The 17,523-nt window shown below is 34.3% G+C and overlaps 5 protein-coding genes and 1 long non-coding RNA gene across 6 annotated transcripts in view; 3 read left to right on the forward strand and 3 right to left on the reverse strand.

Annotated features, from left to right (window-relative positions):
- The window catches only part of LOC139771259 (uncharacterized), a 116,805-nt gene extending 111,073 nt beyond the window's left edge, over positions 1–5,732 (reverse strand). Inside the window, exons 1-6 of the long non-coding RNA XR_011717890.1 lie at positions 5,675–5,732; positions 4,664–4,741; positions 3,986–4,072; positions 3,450–3,567; positions 3,078–3,193; positions 2,699–2,815 (exon numbers count right to left, since the gene is read on the reverse strand). This is a non-coding gene — a long non-coding RNA (uncharacterized lncRNA). The remainder of the gene's footprint in view (positions 1–2,698; positions 2,816–3,077; positions 3,194–3,449; positions 3,568–3,985; positions 4,073–4,663; positions 4,742–5,674) is intronic.
- LOC139771288 (ejaculatory bulb-specific protein 3-like) lies at positions 726–2,164 on the forward strand. Its single transcript, XM_071703950.1, has 2 exons — positions 726–927; positions 1,775–2,164. Exons 1-2 carry the CDS (start codon positions 729–731, stop codon positions 1,939–1,941), a joined length of 366 nt encoding a protein of 121 aa, XP_071560051.1. The 5' UTR covers positions 726–728; the 3' UTR covers positions 1,942–2,164.
- Positions 5,733–6,229: 497 nt separating the features above from the next.
- Positions 6,230–10,513, reverse strand: Suv3 (Suv3 helicase). Its single transcript, XM_071703907.1, has 14 exons — positions 10,302–10,513; positions 9,857–10,104; positions 9,570–9,792; positions 9,239–9,407; positions 9,050–9,161; positions 8,850–8,980; positions 8,450–8,763; positions 8,193–8,334; positions 7,943–8,101; positions 7,680–7,859; positions 7,377–7,525; positions 7,176–7,297; positions 6,918–6,971; positions 6,230–6,830 (listed from the first exon to the last, which is right to left on the reverse strand). The coding sequence occupies exons 1-14, from the start codon at positions 10,376–10,378 to the stop codon at positions 6,694–6,696; spliced, it is 2,217 nt and encodes a 738-aa protein (XP_071560008.1). The 5' UTR covers positions 10,379–10,513; the 3' UTR covers positions 6,230–6,693.
- Positions 10,514–11,411: 898 nt separating this feature from the next.
- Positions 11,412–15,487, forward strand: LOC139771262 (uncharacterized; the record flags this gene model as incomplete). Its single annotated transcript, XM_071703910.1, has 7 exons — positions 11,412–11,724; positions 11,828–12,030; positions 12,106–12,308; positions 12,412–12,589; positions 13,984–14,182; positions 14,369–14,478; positions 15,466–15,487. Coding segments are annotated over 5 exons (1,095 nt in total), but the record flags the coding sequence as incomplete, so codon positions are not given.
- A 12-nt stretch (positions 15,488–15,499) lies between these two features.
- On the forward strand, positions 15,500–16,111 carry LOC139771192 (ejaculatory bulb-specific protein 3-like). Its single transcript, XM_071703770.1, has 2 exons — positions 15,500–15,692; positions 15,957–16,111. The coding sequence occupies exons 1-2, from the start codon at positions 15,500–15,502 to the stop codon at positions 16,109–16,111; spliced, it is 348 nt and encodes a 115-aa protein (XP_071559871.1).
- Positions 16,112–16,496: 385 nt separating this feature from the next.
- Positions 16,497–17,491, reverse strand: LOC139771264 (protein SPMIP1). Its single transcript, XM_071703911.1, has 3 exons — positions 17,211–17,491; positions 16,997–17,151; positions 16,497–16,901 (listed from the first exon to the last, which is right to left on the reverse strand). The coding sequence occupies exons 1-3, from the start codon at positions 17,421–17,423 to the stop codon at positions 16,670–16,672; spliced, it is 600 nt and encodes a 199-aa protein (XP_071560012.1). The 5' UTR covers positions 17,424–17,491; the 3' UTR covers positions 16,497–16,669.
- Between the last annotated feature and the right edge of the window lie 32 nt (positions 17,492–17,523).

Below are 17,523 nucleotides of genomic sequence, written 5' to 3' on the forward strand. Positions count from 1 at the left end.
TCTTGAAACTTAAAATTGCGTTTTTTTTTCGAAATTACTCCGGATGGACATTGATCGTTTTTTCTCTGTACCCTTCAAATGATAATGTAAAACAGAAGAATTCTTTTAATTTTTTAACTAAGGTTGCGGTCCATTTGATGCTACAAATGCTTCGAAGCGTTCTTTATCTTCTTCTTTCTTCATTGAAAGAAAGGAGAAGAAGAATGCTTCGAAGCATTTGTATACCTAGTGTTACGTAAGTGGACCGTAGCCAAAACAATATAATAAATATCATCGATAGTCGTGTTGCTGCAACAGGAAGCAAGAGCAACAGACACATCGGTGCGAAATTTTGTAAACAATTTTTTTTAAATATTTATTTTTATAATACCACGATGTAAAAATTATGCACCGCATTTTTTTAACATTTCAGCGCGGAATCTTAAGTTATCAGTCACATTTTTTCTGCGTAATAAATACCTAAATACAATACAATAAACTTGATTTATACTGCCTATTAATCCTAATTCTGGAAAACACTAATAAGGCATATTAATAGATATGCATGCGCATATATTTTTAATCTTTAACCAAGATTAATGGTCAACCTTTTCTTTCGTTCATATATCTTGCATATATATACATATATCTTATGTTATGAAATATTTTTTTTGTCAAGGAAGATCTATATAAATGCATTGACGATCCATTGGCAATCTAGTGTCTCAAGTATCGCAACTGTGAAACCAATGGCTCGGCTAAGTTACATCGTGTTAATTATTGCCACGAACGCACTGATATGCGTTCTCGCAGAAGAGCTTTATCCTAATCGATATGATCATCTCGATGTGCGAGCTCTTCTCCAAAACGACGAGTTGCGAGAAAAGTATTACAAATGTTTTATGGAAATAGCACCGTGCACGACATTAGCACAGCAGAGATTATCAGGTATAGCTATATATTACCCTTACTAAATTATTTCTTCTTGCGACGGATTCTTCTTTGATCAACACGAGATCATTTTTGTTATTAATGGTAACGTTGAAGTATCTATAGTTCTCAAAAAGTCTATAACTTCAAGTAAAGTTTTTTTACGAAACTGAGCATTAGAAGAGAAAACAAATAACAAAGTAATATTCCCCAATTACTCTCGGATTTTATCTTAGCAAAATTTTAATTTGTCGCTCAACTATAAGTATATATAATTTTTGAAAATTGAAAAGAGTTGTGCAGAAGTTGAAACAACGACGACATACGTCAAACATTCGAGAAGACAAAGGTTTAATTTGACTTTAATTGTCGTTGACGATAATATGAAACAACGCAATTAAATCATTATGATAAATAAATGTTATAAAATTTTATTTTAATACTGTTGTTTTATGCTTTGATAGGAATACATTGAGAAAAAACAAAGATCTTAATGATTTAATTGACGTCAATGATAATTATTCAACGTCAATTAAATCATCAAGATCTTTGTTTTTTCTCAAAATATTCCTCTATTAAAGCATAAAATAACAGTACTAAAATAAAATTTTTTAACATTAATTAAGTACGTCTTTCTTTATTAAAGTAACGACTTCGTTTTCCAATAAGTGATGCAATACTTTTGACCGGTACTATATGTATAAACCTTATTCTTGAAGGATATCAGGTTTCTGAATATATTTTGTGCTTTAATTTCACCGTATTTATAGATTAGATAGATATTCATTTACTAATCAGGAGCGAAATCGATTACTGTAACTAGAATTAATAAATATAAAAGACTAAAATATTCTCTTGGTTTCAGCGGTATTCAGCGAAGCTTACCAAACTAAATGCAGGAGATGTACTAAAAAACAAATAGAAAATATGAACGCAGTAACCGATTGGTTCGTAACGAATGAACCCAAAAAGTGGCGGCTAATAGTTGAGAAGACTATAAACGATTTAAAGAAGAAATACGCTGATCAATAACTGCTCATAATTATAATCTAATGGATCTCCTGATGCGTGTCACGCCCGAATTTTCCTAATTAATCGATGTAATTATAGTAAATATCATAATTCATAATACGATAATTCAAAACTACTTAGACGATAATATCTAATGGGGCTGAAGAAACAGCTCATAAAATTTATCTTGACTAACATTCAATTTGTATTGTATACTAACAGAAATATATTCGTTTAAAAAACTAAACAATAATACCGCATTATAAAATTATTTATGAATTATAACTTTGAGTGAAGAGAGGTAATCTTTTTCTTAAAGAGAAAGATTATGTAAAACATTTACATGCATGATCATAGATATGGACTGAGTAAACAATTACTGTTTACTCCGTCAGTTTATCGTGCTCGAGGCTCGTATTATCCTCGAATTGAAATTATAAATATTTAACGCCTTGTTAATCACGATCGTCTATCTCGAACAATTTTCAGGGAACAAGATTACTTTCCTTAATCGCGGTTTGTTAAAAATATTTATATTTTCTATTTTTATCGTACGATTCTACGTTTTACATGACATATTTTACTGTTAATAAACAAAAAAACACCTTTATAGAAGTTCCTTAAAAACCAACTGCTTTTATGGGCAACTTTTACCAGTTGCGAATGGAATTCCTATCTGTACTGTATTGTGAGTTAGAATGAAAAGTAAAGAAAAATCTTTTGTTGGTGAGATACAATAGATAATCAAAGTCAGGTAGAATGTAAAAATAATATTTACCGCAAAGTTGTTCCGCTGGCGCCCGATGCCTCTCCCCAGGCCTCCTCCTCCTCTCAAGCTGTCCTCTCGGGTTGTTAGTTTAGATTCCCTCGATGCGACTTCCCGCGTCGTTATCTCCTGAAGCATATAAATAAATAATTTGACATTAAATAATTCTTACGCGCATCAAACTTTTTATTCATCATTCACTTAGACATTTATTTAAATAATTATACATTTTCCAAAAAACATCTTTAGAAAAATAAACTGTTATAAAATTTCAAATTACTTATTAATTCTTTCTTTCTAATTATTATTTCAAAATTATGATGAAATAAAACGATTCAAGTATAAGCAAAAAATAAAATTATTTTTACACAAAATAAAAAGTAATATTTACCACAATGTTGTTTCGCTGATGCCCGATGCCTCTCCTAGGCCTCCTCCTCCTCTCAGGCTGTCCTCTCGGGTTGTTAATTTGGATTCCCTCGATGCGACATTTTCCGCGTTTATCTTCTGAAACATAAAAATAAGCAATTCGATTAAATAATTCTTACGTGTCGAAGAACTTCTTATTAATCATTCAATTAGATATTTATTTAAATAATTATACATGTTTCGAAAAAGATCTTCACAAGAACAAATTTTTATAAAATTTAAGTTACTCTTCTTTTTCTTTAATTATTATATATCTAAATCATGATGAAATGAAACGACTCAAGAATAAACAGGACAAAAATTACTCTGACGCAAAATAAAAAATAATATTTACCGCAAAGTTGCTCCGCTGGTGCCCGATGCCTCTCCTAGGCTTCCTCATCCTCCTCTCGGGTTCTTCCATCTGAACCCTTTTTCTTACATCACACAACAGAGGAGTATACAAGATTGATCTGTAACATACGAAAATATTCAAGTAAAAATAATGTCTAAAATAAATATTCTGATATATTATAATCCTGATGTAATTTAAACTATTATTAATTTTAATTATTTAGAAATATTTTATATATTAACAAGTAATATTTTATATATATTTGTTAATATTAATTAAGTCATAAATAATTTACTAAATATTTTTAAAAATCTTAAAATATAAGCTAAAATATTTTAATTAAATAAGTGAAATAATTAAATGGAATACGACCGTATAATATGAGATATACAATCAAATTACCAAAAAACCGTTAAAAAAATATTTTATTTATTACACAATGTATTAAACATTCGATATTCTATTACAGTAATATACAGTGATTTGAAAACGATATACTGCGCAAATAAACAACTATTTCCATCAGTATAACTTACCTTATCTGTTACCCCTGGCCGCCTCCTCGGCTTCTCCTTTTTTTTCTTTCTCCATTGTTATTTCTTCGTGGCTCTCACATTTGTTTCCTAAAACAAACAAAATGTTGATTACAAATAAACGCGATTACAAGCAATCACACTAGAATACAATGATCGCGCGGCTTTGCCACACTTTCTACGATATTTAATCATATTGCGACAACGGAGAAATAAGAGAAAAAATTCTAGCACGTTCGATATCAGCGATATTTCACAAATAAAAATGCAGGCGTTGCCAAATTGATTCGCGCGATAGATCTTCGACCGAACAATATGGAATCCGGCGTTCGAACGGATTATCAATCCAAGCGCCGAATCTATACTTCTCGCGATAGGTACTGTGCACTGTTAAAGGTTAGCTCTTGACATTTAAATCAATACCATGAGTTAGATTTATTTTGTTATTTTTAACTACCATGTGCGTCAAAATTTATTAGTTGAAAACAAAATAGGATTATTTTAACTCCATTAGTTTAGTCAAATTAACATTGTTTTAGTTAAATTAACTACATATTGAGTAGGAGCAGTGGCGATCTATGGAATAGTTAAAAATTACTCAAAATTGAGTTTAATTTAACCCTATAAATTTAACAGTGTGATAAATATTAAATGCAAAGGTAGTTTACATGTTATACTCACCAATTAAATAAGTCGCGACGGCCACTCGTTCCGGAGTCGATCCGTCATCCCGTGTCTGCTGTGTCTATCCGTCGCGTTCTGAAAATGGAAGGGTATTGTAATCAACATGGTGGAGACGCTTCGTCTCCCGCGCGCGGTTAACTTCTAGCGGCAAAAGCGACGCGGCGCGGCGCGGCGCGGCGGCGCCGTCACTACGCGTCCCGCTCGTAACTTCGCGCTTTTTCGAGTAGGAAATATATTATTTCGCCTTTTATTAAAAATTGTTATTTTACAGTCTAGGCGTATTAATTAGTATTCTCGGTATATATCCGCGATATTCGCGACATTCGAAGATGCATTCGACATTTTCGCGATTGTCCGCGCGACGTGCGATACATCATCTCGACCAAACGAGTATCGCGAAATACGTATTTTTAAGAATAATCAATATCCGAACACCGAATCTATACCACGCGATAGATACTGTAGTAAATAATAAAAGTTAATAGACGTTATACTCTTATTACCAATTAAATGAGTCGCGACGCCTCTCACGCCTCTCGTTCCGGAGCCGATCTGTCTCGTGTCCGTCGCGTTCTGGAAATGGAAGCGGGAGCGTAATTCAACATGGCGGAGGTGCTCGTCTCTCTCTCGCGCGAAGCGAAGTGCGCCGTCGCGCCGCCCGCGCCGCCCGCGCCGCGTCGTTACGCATCCCGCTCTTCTTCGCGCTTATAAATTTTTCGAACTTTGAGTAGGAAATATTGCATGCTCGCCTTTTGCTACGATTATGATTCTAACGCGATTATGATTCTAACGCGAATAAGCGTATTAGAATTCTTATTGATACGTATCCGCGACATTCGAAAATATCCTCACTTTCGCGATTGCTCACCGCGCGATGCGCTTTTGCCCGAACAAGTACCGCAAAATGTGTATTTTCAGAGAATTATCAATGCCCGAGCGTCAAATGTGTACTACGCGATAGATACTGCATTAAATAATAAGTGCAAGATTAATATACGTTACTCTTACTCCAATTAAACAAGTCGCAACGCCACTACACGTCCGGAGCCGTTCCGTTCCGTGCCCAACGTGTCTGGCCTCTGGTAATGGAAGGAGAACGTAATCAAGATGGCGACTATGGCGAGGGCGCGTCGCGGCGTCGTTTCCCGCGCGGTCAACTTCACGCGCCAAAACCGATGCAACGCCGCTACATGTCCCGTTTTTACTTTCGCGTTTATAAATTTTTCTCATTTTGTAACAATACGTTTGCCTTATATGTAGCAGTCGTTTTTGACTTTATGATCCAAGTTAAATATATAATAATAATATAATATATATAATTACTTTTAATATTTGCGCGATACATCTTCGGCCGAATAAGTCTTGCGAAATATGCGTTCTAATAGATCGTCAATGTGCGAATGCCGAATCTACGCGATGATTTCTTTTTCAATTGAAATAGCCACCCGATGACTATTTTTCGTATTTATTCCTGTCTTTTTTTTCGCCCAAATTTCGAGTGCACTCATTGCGCGTTAAATGCAGAGAATGCAAACGCAACGCGATTAATTGATATAAATTGAATTAACTGCAATAATCCGTTTAATATGAAGATTATGTCAATACATGTCAAATTATTGTAATTCACGAGTGAAAACAGTATCATGATATTAAAATGTGCAACCAGAATGATCAGATCTTTTTTTCAGTTACGAAAATAAAATCTACAGAGTATAAAGCTTATATATAGGTAAAAAATGGAGATTATATTTTTGTAGGAAAATGTTTAAAATATATATATATATATATATATGGACGAAACTACATAAAAGCGATACGTAGAATATTAACATAATACTTACAATGACATGATTCTTTTATACATTAAATTGTATGTAACATTGGTATTATTTGCAATGTCAATACTCTCTTAAAGGTATTATATCATTATTCATATCGTGTAAACTTAATTGTGCCTTTCTTAATTCAGTTCGCAATAAAAGAAATTCATTTAATAAATTTTAACATTTTATCGCTATACAGTTATACTATTTTTTCTTTTTTGTTGACCTAATCCATTCAGATTGCAGTTCACGTAACATCTGTGGTGTTAAGAGTCCCTCTGCTATTAATCTTTCAGTCAATTTGCCTTTACCTACAGTACGTTTGCCAGGTCCTTTAAAATCTAAAAAATGATCCATATAATTTAGTACTCAGGCATCACGAATGTATAATTGAGTTATTTTTTATAAACAGCCTCTGTAAAATTTACCTCTGTAAAAGTTTTGTTTTTGCGTCTGCAACTCAAAACTATCGGGCTCTCCACCTAAATAATGGAAAAAGACTTGTATGTTAAACACTTCACAACTAATATTATAAAAATCGATCTTAATAAAATATGTAAGATAAAATTTACACACGCACACACATACGTAATATACGTATGTTTCTATTAGACTAACAGAAATTAGAATAGCGGAAGATCATAAATTATATTGTAAATATTTCGTTTCAAAAGAATCACATTTACCTGCATCTGAATTCAACAACAAAGTCGTTAATCTAACTATTCCTGCTTCGATGAGTGCATCAAGTTCCTTCTGTATGTCACGGATCATTTCAGCATCCGGGAACAGGTCCATGAAACGGTAACTACAGAATACAAGATAATAAAATGAATAATAAGAACGCAAAAAGAAAGACACATAATTAAGGTACAATCTCATTATACCTTAGCCAGAGGTAAAGATCCAATACATCAAAGACGCCTTCCAGATGGATGAGATCGATGATAGTTCTCGGCATTTGAAAGGGCCATCCGATATGTTGGCATAACCAATTGAATGTTATCGCATCGTTTTTACTGTATTGACGTGCAAACTGAAAAAAATGCACAATTATGTATATCACAAGAAAGCGTAAAAATGAAAATTATATTCTAAAAATACAGCAGGTTTTATATTAACCCCAGGAGCTCTTTCTTCGTAATAATACTTTAATCAATTTTAAGAGTCAGTAGTAATATAATACTTGCCTTCAAGAACATGGTGCACACATATGGCGATTTCCGATTAATCGGCGCGCAACAGAATACGTATCTCGCACGGAGTGGCAGCAAAACGTGCTGTATCATGTCGGCTAGGAACTTAAAGTCGTCTATGTTGCACATGAAGTAAAGAGAATCGTCGACTGTGCACAACGACACAAAAATATCCTTTAAAAAAATGTATGAGGCGTTATGAGTGGCATCATTTACGATTATAATTAATTTCATTTCTGTTTTCACACGGTACTCACCATAAGATTCGACAATGACGAGTTTGGCAAATGATAAGCATACAGCTCAATTTGATCCGCCGTTGGATGGAGACCAGCTTGCGTTATTGTCTCTGGCGTTTGACTCAATAAATTTTTCAAAGTCGGCAGATCCTCCCGTTTAAACGTCGTTACGTAGCCCTGCGAAGCAAAAGTGTATTTTAATATTTTACACTTTTCTCTGCATCGTCTTTTTTGTAGCGTTAATAGAGATAAATTGGATTATGCCCACTGTTTCCCAAACTGTGCCGTAACGTCCAGCACGACCCGCTATTTGCAGAGCCGCTGACACAGATATAACGTCCATTTCCTTTTCACCTTTTTCGTTGGACGTTGGCTGAATCAACGAATAAAATATAATTCTCCGGATATGCCTATAACAATGCGTGGACTAATCAATCGTTTTCAATGATACGCATTTATCACTTAAAACTTCAAAATATAAACGTACAGTTTCAGATTTAACAAATACACATGCATGAAACTTACAAATTCAAACCCATTCCAATGGCATTGGTCGCTACCAAGATTTTACAAGAATTGTTAGGATCATTAAATTTTGCAGCTTGCGCCAGCTTGGTACCTGGTGGTAAACTGCCATATATTACAGCCACTTCTTTTCCTCTGCTCTCGAGGGAACGTGACACAGTATATATATCGTTTTTGTTAAAGCAAACTATGCAATCTCCCGGCATAACGTTATTCAACGTTTCGGCAGCTTGATTTTCTATCTCCAGGTCCGTTAAACGCTTATATCTACGAACTTCCACGTTTTCGCCCGTTGAAACACATATGGCTTTTACCTGTATATACATGTAACTTTTGGTTAATAGACATCAATTAATGGTACATAATTTTTAAATATACAATATAATGATAAAAAGCGTACTAATTCTATAGCAGCAGCTTCGCCGCATAAATGTATCTCATCCGCGGAAATTCCCAGAAGGGCTCTCGTCCACGCCCAGCCTCTATTAAGATCACGCATTAATTGAATTTCGTCAATTACAGCTACTTCATCTGCAATAAATTATGATCGTATTGGCAACTGTTTTTATGTGTTGAAGATGCCAGAATAATAACACTTACAATTGTTTTGTAGATTCACCATTTCTACGGAACAAGATAAATGATCCGCTGCGTTATTGTGGCCCTTGACATACTTTCGTTCTTCTCCAGTTAACAAATCACATGGTGTTCCCTAAATTAACGTTACATATGTTATTACCTTTATCTTATCTTTGGCAAATATAACTGAAGTAAATATATGATACCAACCCTTTCGTTGCATTTATGAAATACTTCCGCAACAAGTAACTTTAGCGGTGCACAATACACCCCACTTTTTGCGGTAATAAGTCTTTCTAGAGCATGGTAAGTCTTCCCACTGTTTGTTGGTCCAGCGTGAAAAATTATTTTTCTACTTTTTGATCTTGCTAGAGGATACCTAAAGAGCAATAGTCAAGTTTTATCACTTTGTGAAAATTTTATGTTCTTCTTGATATATTAAAATATACACATATATATTAAATTAAAATAATAGTGATTGTGCATAATAAGGTAGTAAATTTCGATAACTTTAATATTATATAAGTCTACGTTTTCTTACCAGGAAGCAGGATTTCGTAGATCGCTAATCTTTTTGAGATCGTCCAAGCAATCAATATGCGGAAATATTTGCTTGGCATGACTTATGAAGTACGGAAAAATATCGGCGACATTTCCAGCACCCTGCAGGATATCGCTCAGGACTACATAAAGATCTACGGGTAATGGTTCCGTTCCTAAACAGTACTGTTTAAAGTTTGTGAAAGCCTGTCCCTGGAGATAGTCTGAAATTAATGCCGTAGTCAGAAACCATGATCAGTGCATGTATATTTGATTATTGATACTCACGATCCAATCCGTATTGCTGAGCTAATTCCTTGATTTCCGTCTTCTGCGAGAAGGCATTCAATATCTTTAAGAGATCCGTCTTCTTCAACGAAGACCCAGTCAATTCAGCGCCAACGTTTATATCATCTGGATTCGGTTTGATGGGCACAGGATGGAACAGAGATTCCGGTACGTTTGTATTGCTGTCGTTTGTATCGCTTTTCTTGCCTCTGCATGGCTGGACGTAACACGTACCAAGTGCTGTTGACCTAGCGACAAATGATGAAATAAAATAGGAATCATAGTAATTCTCAATACAGCTTGTTGTTGAAGTATGCAATCCATTGGAAAGGTAATTCTCGCAGAAAGGAGATAAGAGAGAGATACGATCAAAATATAGAAATACTCTGTAAAGTTTATAAATGTCTAATAATAAACAACTTTAAGCTATATATATAAAATGTACCTGCGTGTTAATGCCACCGCCGATAAGGCGCCTCTTCGTATCAGCTGCTCCATCGTAGCACACTTTACAAGTATCATCTTTCGAACAAAATCTTGCTGTCAAAACATCCTAAGCACCAGGAGTACACGGCTCGCGGCCTAACCACAGTATATATGTGGCCTAACGCACATACACGCACATCAGACACGTGGGATCCGCCGACAGTCGCTGCACTCGCTGCAGTCTCGCCGCCATTGCGCATGCGCGACCAACCATCTCGAGCGCGAAAATTTCATTCGCGATCTCCAAGTGGATCGTGAATGGTTTCGGATGATTATGGATTGTAATTGATGTGAACACCGATATTCTGTCGCAATAGTCCACTCTAATTCGATAACAAGCTGCTAGCACTTCGCTGGTAACGTCTGTAAATAAATTAACGTTGAAAACAATGCGCAAAACGAGACATGTAGACGTATTGCATATCTTGGTGGAAAAATGTCTCAGAATTTTTTATTTATTAATCAAATTTTTTACACAAATTGGAACATCTTCCAGAAAAATTCCGACAAAATAATAATGAAATATTTCAGAGTTTTCCCGTCGACACATGTTGTAGAAATCTGAATAAATATGGAAAAATCCGTGCAATTTATCAAAAATTTTCATACGTACAGATATTGGAATATTCCGAAAATCCTCATCCAATTATTTCTGAAAAATTCAATTAGGTATCTGAGAAATTTGACATATTTTTTTCAGAAATTTTTATAAATCTAAACCATATGAGAAATTCTTTGAAAATTTCTGAGAAAATATGAAAATCTTTTTTACCAGGGTTACATACTATACCTTATCTATGGGACCATATGGGCTCTCCCCATGGTCCTTTTTTATCTGAATAAAAAAAAAATACCTTATTTATTCACTTGTTTCTTCATGTTTAGGAATGACGCACAACGCTGCACGAGGATCAGAGGGTTAAATTTCCCATCGAATAAATAAGCAATAAAAAGAATTATGTGCCGTCTTACTTGACAACACAATGTGTAAGCGACGCTACGCTAAGATATACACGACGAGTATATCGTAATCTGATGCTAACGGAAGGTATCGTTCGATTAGAGATGACAAAGACCTCATTTCTGCAAATGTGTTCACGCAGTTTGTATCTCCCGTAAATTTCGCAAGTTGGAATGCGCTACGCGAGACGGGAGTCCGACGAGATCGGAGATCCAGCGGCGTCTTGGCGCTTCGTTGGCACAAGTTCTCCTCGACTACAGTAACCAGGAAGCGGCGAAGCTGTTGGACCCGTTACCCCTTACCAAACTTTCACAGCGATCATGTTGCGCCACGCAGGACAGTCAATTAAAGGCGGACGCGATGGGAATGTGGGCAAAAAAACAGGAAGTTCTTAAGTCACACTTGCACAGCGACATTCTAGGTAATACCTCAATAAATCTAAATAAGTCGAAATCGGATGGACCGGGCATGTTTTGTACATATGCTTGTTGATATTTTATTATATTTCAATTCTTGGCTCACAGCGTTGGGCGAAGGTGAGCTGAAGAAATTTCAGGCGGAGATTGAAGCGGCGACACAGAGGAAGCTGTGGGATGAGTTTGCGGAAGAACGTCATATGCTCGAAGCTGAAAAGAGATTTGCTGTTAGACGCAGCGCAGATGAAATTCATGCCAGATACGAAGAGTATTTCAGGTTTGCACAGCAAGAGTTGGAGGAGAAGTTGCAGGTACACATAAAACAGCATACATAATTGAACACAACAAGGGACAATTAATTATATTATAATATATTTGTGCAACAGGTTGAGTTGAGGGATACAGATGAGAAACGCAACAAGGAACTGCAAAAGGCCATCGTAAAAGCGCGAATAGATACAACGCACGACGTGTTGAGAAAGATACGGCCTCAAATAAACTTGGTCGTTACGTCTCTCTACAATGAGTTTGAGCAAATTCATCGCGCGCAAAGAGAAAAGATGATTGCTGATTTTAATAAGATCATGAGGTATCTAGATACTGTAGAAATATAACAAATTTTGAAAGGTTCTCGACGCGCGGCAAAATATCCTAATATGTGAAATATATGAAATTGGTTTTTATCTACGAAGGAAACAGTATCTCAAACAGGATGTAAGAATCAGAGAAATTGAGAGGAAGAAAATGGAAGAGTTGCATGTCCAACGTCGTGAACTCGAGATACAAAATGTAATGAATATTATTTATATTTTTTGCATGGAAAAATTACGTAGCAGCTCGCAACTGCAAGCGGTACAGAAACATTTTGAGGTAAATATATTATCTGTTTCGAATGAATTTCAGTAAAATATTTCTGTCAGGGTGCTAGGGTATATATATATATACATGGTCTGTCTAAAAATTAATAAGACTGAATTTTTTTCTCAACAACTGGTAACACTGTAAAAACGAGACTGCAGTAAACCGAGAGTTACATTTATACTCTACCTTCAGTTAAAATTTCAATTTGATAACATTAACACATGTGATTCTACAATCATTTGTATAATTGTAGAATATTTGTATGTTGGGTGACACGTCACGAAAATGGAACACAAGAAAATCGAGTAGCGTTATGCGACCAAATTCTATGTCAAACTCCAAGATAATGCGATGGAAATATTTAAGAAGTTGAAACAGACTTACAGAGATCAAGTTCTATCCCGGGGACAAGACATTTTTAGATGACGGTGAAATTATGAAGATGAATCCCGTTCTGGACCAACAATGACATAAACAATTTCGTGATTCAAATTTAATATAATCGATCACCAATCATTTCACTGTCAACTTTTCAAATGTTTCTCTGTCACATTATCCTGAAATTTGACACAGAATTTACTGTGTCAAACTTCACATAACGCTGCTTAATTTTCTAGTGTTCCATTTTCGTGACACGTCACCCAAACATACAGTTATACAAATGATTGTAGAATCACATGTGTTAATGTTATCAAATTGAAATTTTAACTGAAGGTAGAGTATGAATAAAGTTTTCAGTCTACTGCAGTCTCGTTTTTACAGTGTTACCGTTTGTTAACAAAAAATTCAGTCTCATTACTTTTTAGACAGACCACGTATATACATATATACATATTATAACTTGTATACCTAGAGATACTATAATGATGAGAAATATTAATCAAAAAATTATATATTTAAAATATATAGGAGAAAATCAAGTCCTTGCATGAATTTATTGCTAAGCAAGAAGAAATTATGAATGCAATGAAGGAAAAGATTACAAAACTTCGCAATAAGAATAAAATGCTTCAAGAAAAAATCGATGCTCTTACTAAGGAATTTCAGAAATTTATAAATTTTGCATTTAATACTTTGCCAGAGCATGCCGATTTTTTATTGCCATTAGATCTGCTTTCTGCTAATAGCACAAATAAAGAGAACACTAAGCAAGATAAAAAACGATAATTTAAGAAGAAAAAAAATGTGAAATTTATTGTAATAAAAAATTATATAATAGATAGAATATAGCTATCAGAATTAAAAGATGCCACTCGAAAGTTTTATTTTCAGTTGTTCTGCATTAATAAATTAAATATATATAATTCTATTTATATTTGCCCCATGTTTTCAACAGTGCGAATTATAACTGGTCAAAATATTAATCTTTGAGAAATGAATCTCTGCATTTGTTACTTTGACAGCGTGATCATCGCTCACATAGGGGCGTACAGGATATTCCCAAGATAACTATAATAAGATATTCTTTATCGAACGCTCCTTTTTTTACACATGGAGGAATTTCCCAAAGACAAACACACCACCGTCCCTTGGGGCGAGGGATGGGGATAGTGTGGGATTCGATACCATGTGGTTCCCAGATGTTATCAGAGTATTTCTAAGGTAATTAAGGATAAGATACTCCTTGGCTGCGGTCCATTTGACGCTACAAATGCTTCGAAGCGTTCTTCTTCTCCTTCTTTCTTCATTGAAAGAAATAAAGGAGAAAAGGAATGTGGTCAAGTGGACCGCAGCCTTTGTCCTATATGTATTCTGAAAACAGGAAAGGTTAATAAACTTAGAGAGTAGGAATTTTCCAGAACTTTTTGGCCCTATAAAAGGGAGAGCTCTCGGACTGCAGTCACAGTTCCACAAGCTCTCAAGTGCACTATACACACGACCTGGTCGAACTGTTAGTCGTAAGTATTATTGTCAGAAAAGTGATAAATTCTTATGTTGGTGTAATAATTTTCGCGAATTTTACAACAGGAAGCAAAAAAAAGTACATCAATGTATCATTTTATGAACAATCTTTTTTAATATTTATGTGATGTTCTCTGAGACAGTAATTGCATATTGCATGTAATATACGTACTTCAACAATTCTGTAATCTAAGATTATTAGGTATTTTTTCATGCATAATACATGACTATTTAAATCTGATAAACCTGACAATGTCTAGTGATCCTTCTGGAAACATAAGACATGTAATAAATCTTGATGTACATGTACGCATTTATTTACGCAATTATCTATGCAATGGACAACATTAGCCCTAATTAATTATTTCATATCATAATATTAATAAATAACTTATGAGAAAAGAACTTATTTGCCTTACGCATCTATTAGTGTCAACGTTTTCAAAAAAATTCATTCCGCATAACGCGTAATTTAATTATTAATCTGTATGTGCTTTAATTACAATAATTATATCAAATTGAAGCCGATTGTCCTTTAGTAAAAATGTCAATAAAATTATTATTTATTTAAATCTTTAATATTATATATCTCTGTAATCAAATTTTAAATTAGAATTCTATTATAGTATAATAAAATTTTTGCTTGAAAGAATTTTTTTTAACCTATTTAGCTTCTAGAAATTTAAATTGCGAAGACTTTTTTCAATCGCTCATAATTAAAAAAATTATTGATGACTCGATTCAATTAATTTTTTCTTAGCAAAAATTAACCAGATCATCTATCATTAGAAATAATGAATAAGAAGTTAGACATATCCGTATTTTAAAAATTTACATAATTTGTATGTTTCAATCTCTGATCAAGTCTAATTGCTATCGTCTATCATTGCTAAAGTCTATCATTATATTTATATTTTACATATATTTTTTAACACGCAATGTTTTTAACCTAATCTGTATAAATAAAATGTACATTTCATTAGCCGTCTAGTGTCTCAAGTACTACAGCAAAGAACAATGGCTCGGCTAAGCTACGTCGTGTTGATCATCGCTATGAACGTATTAATGTGCGTTCTCGCAGAGGAAGAGACATATCCTAAAAAATACGAGGAGTTCGATGTTCAAGATATGTTACGTAACAGCCGAGAACAACATCTCAATTGCTACCTGCAAATAGGGCCGTGCACAGAAGAACAGAGGTTGATGTCAGGTATACCTATATATATTATTACCGAATTATATACCATAGAGATATAAGAATAAATTCTTATATCTCTATGTTATATACATTTCTTTTTTCCTTTGCGATAGACTCTTTGATCAATACAAAATTAATGAAGAACATTAGCTTTCTGAATGTATCTCAAGCTTTAATTCTATTGTATTCAGATTCTATACACTTGCTAATCAGGAGAGATGTCGATTATTATGAATTAGAATAAACAAGTACAAAAAAATATCCTCTTGATTTCAGAAATGTTCGGCGAAGCTCTCCAAACTGACTGCAAGAAGTGTGCTGACGGGCACAGATCAATTTTGGTGCAAGTACGTGATTGGTACTTAGAGAATCTACCCGAGGTGTGGCAGCAAATACTTGTAAAGTCTAAAGACTATGTGAAGAAGAATTAAACAATAACTGCTGACAACTGTTGGCAATATGGACTGATCTATTTCTCGATGCGGTACTCAGATTTTCTCAATTAATCGAATATAATAGTTTATAATATGATAGTCGAATTAAAGAGTTGTATGAACAGTAGCATCTGGTGGAACTGAGGCAACATTTTGTCGACATTGATATTACTAATATGCAATTTGTATCATATATAACAAAAATATGTTGTTATTAATCATACTACATTGCAAATATCAATAAATTCTAGATTCTAGAAATAATTTTTCTTTTAAAGGAGATATCGTAGGGTTCGTTTTCTGTATGATTAGTTAAAATTACAGATACTTAAATAATACCTGTAATATCTGTAATTAAATAAACGGAATAAATGATTGCACGTACCAATTTATCGTATTTTATTATAAAATTTACCTATTTTATTATAAAAATTGTAGTTATGTTAAAATATGTAACAAACTATTCACAGAAAATATAATACCGAAATATCGACGATCGTAATAGATATACTTATAATTCTGTACAAGTGTTAGATTGTAGACATTAGTTGCTAATTAAAATGTCAATGATTCACTCAAATTCCTCGCACTCTTCATTTGACAACCACGAAACCATTCTGGATCTCGCTCCAGATTATACGCCTTACGCTGATAAAATTGTGCTAACATGACAGATTTCAGGCCTACTTTGCTAAGTGGGACAGGAGGATAATCGTCAAGTCGCCAACCGTATATCCAATTCGTACAATCGGGAAAATAGAAACGCTTCTCCGGGGGTTCTTTATATCTAAAAAAAATTTTCAAAAAGCATTTTATATTAGTCGAGTAAATTCCTTTCAAACATAGATCTGTGCGCCGTGTTTGATTTGTATTATGCACTACCTTTCAGTTAAATAATTGTGAGTAGTGATAAAAGTTGGGATTCCTTTCTCATAAAGGATGACTCTTACATCGGGATCGATCGGTTTCATGCTATCTATATTGACGGAACCGTCAGATCTGGGTGGCCTCCAAAGAGGTAAGGGCTTCCGTTGTACCTACGTGCGTACAAAGTTTAAAAGACATGAGACATCGTGAATCAACAGATTGAAATTACAATGGGTTTATCAACGTGAGTTGCTGCTCGTTTCTTAGACTCCGCAATTATTTCCCTGGCTCGTTTCGTGAATTTCGGCTCTTTTAACTGATCTATCAATCGTTGTTGATTTTTTAAAAACCACTTTATCCGTATCGCGTTTTCCTTTCTTATCAGATCGTCGTGAAATAATTGAAAACGAGCGTTGCCCACATCACCAGGAATTTTCGCCATGTTCCGCTCTTGCAATTTGTATATTTTAAGTAAAATAGACGATTGTTACGAATAATTTACACAGCCATCAAAAAGTATTTTAAGGAAAATAACTCTGAAG

Source organism: Temnothorax nylanderi, unplaced genomic scaffold, assembly GCF_030848795.1.
Source record: "Temnothorax nylanderi isolate EJ_2023f unplaced genomic scaffold, tnyl_v1.0 TNYL_tig0037_pilon, whole genome shotgun sequence".
In the NCBI taxonomy this organism is placed as follows: Eukaryota; Metazoa; Arthropoda; class Insecta; order Hymenoptera; family Formicidae; genus Temnothorax; species Temnothorax nylanderi.

Excerpts from the sequence above, each read along its gene's own strand:
- LOC139771288 (XM_071703950.1), top strand. The coding sequence starts at position 729 with ATGGCTCGGCTAAGTTACATCGTGTTAATTATTGCCACGAACGCACTG. Across the intron at positions 928-1,774 it reads AGCACAGCAGAGATTATCAG|CGGTATTCAGCGAAGCTTAC; the intron begins GTATAGCTATAT and ends TCTTGGTTTCAG.
- Suv3 (XM_071703907.1), bottom strand. The coding sequence starts at position 10,378 with ATGATACTTGTAAAGTGTGCTACGATGGAGCAGCTGATACGAAGAGGC. Across the intron at positions 8,981-9,049 it reads GGTGAATCTACAAAACAATT|ATGAAGTAGCTGTAATTGAC; the intron begins GTAAGTGTTATT and ends AATTTATTGCAG. Across the intron at positions 7,526-7,679 it reads TGTGCACCATGTTCTTGAAG|TTTGCACGTCAATACAGTAA; the intron begins GCAAGTATTATA and ends CATTTTTTTCAG.
- LOC139771264 (XM_071703911.1), bottom strand. The coding sequence starts at position 17,423 with ATGGCGAAAATTCCTGGTGATGTGGGCAACGCTCGTTTTCAATTATTT. Across the intron at positions 17,152-17,210 it reads CTCACGTTGATAAACCCATT|GTACAACGGAAGCCCTTACC; the intron begins GTAATTTCAATC and ends GTACGCACGTAG. Across the intron at positions 16,902-16,996 it reads CACAATTATTTAACTGAAAG|ATATAAAGAACCCCCGGAGA; the intron begins GTAGTGCATAAT and ends AATTTTTTTTAG.
- LOC139771192 (XM_071703770.1), top strand. The coding sequence starts at position 15,500 with ATGGCTCGGCTAAGCTACGTCGTGTTGATCATCGCTATGAACGTATTA. Across the intron at positions 15,693-15,956 it reads AGAACAGAGGTTGATGTCAG|AAATGTTCGGCGAAGCTCTC; the intron begins GTATACCTATAT and ends TCTTGATTTCAG.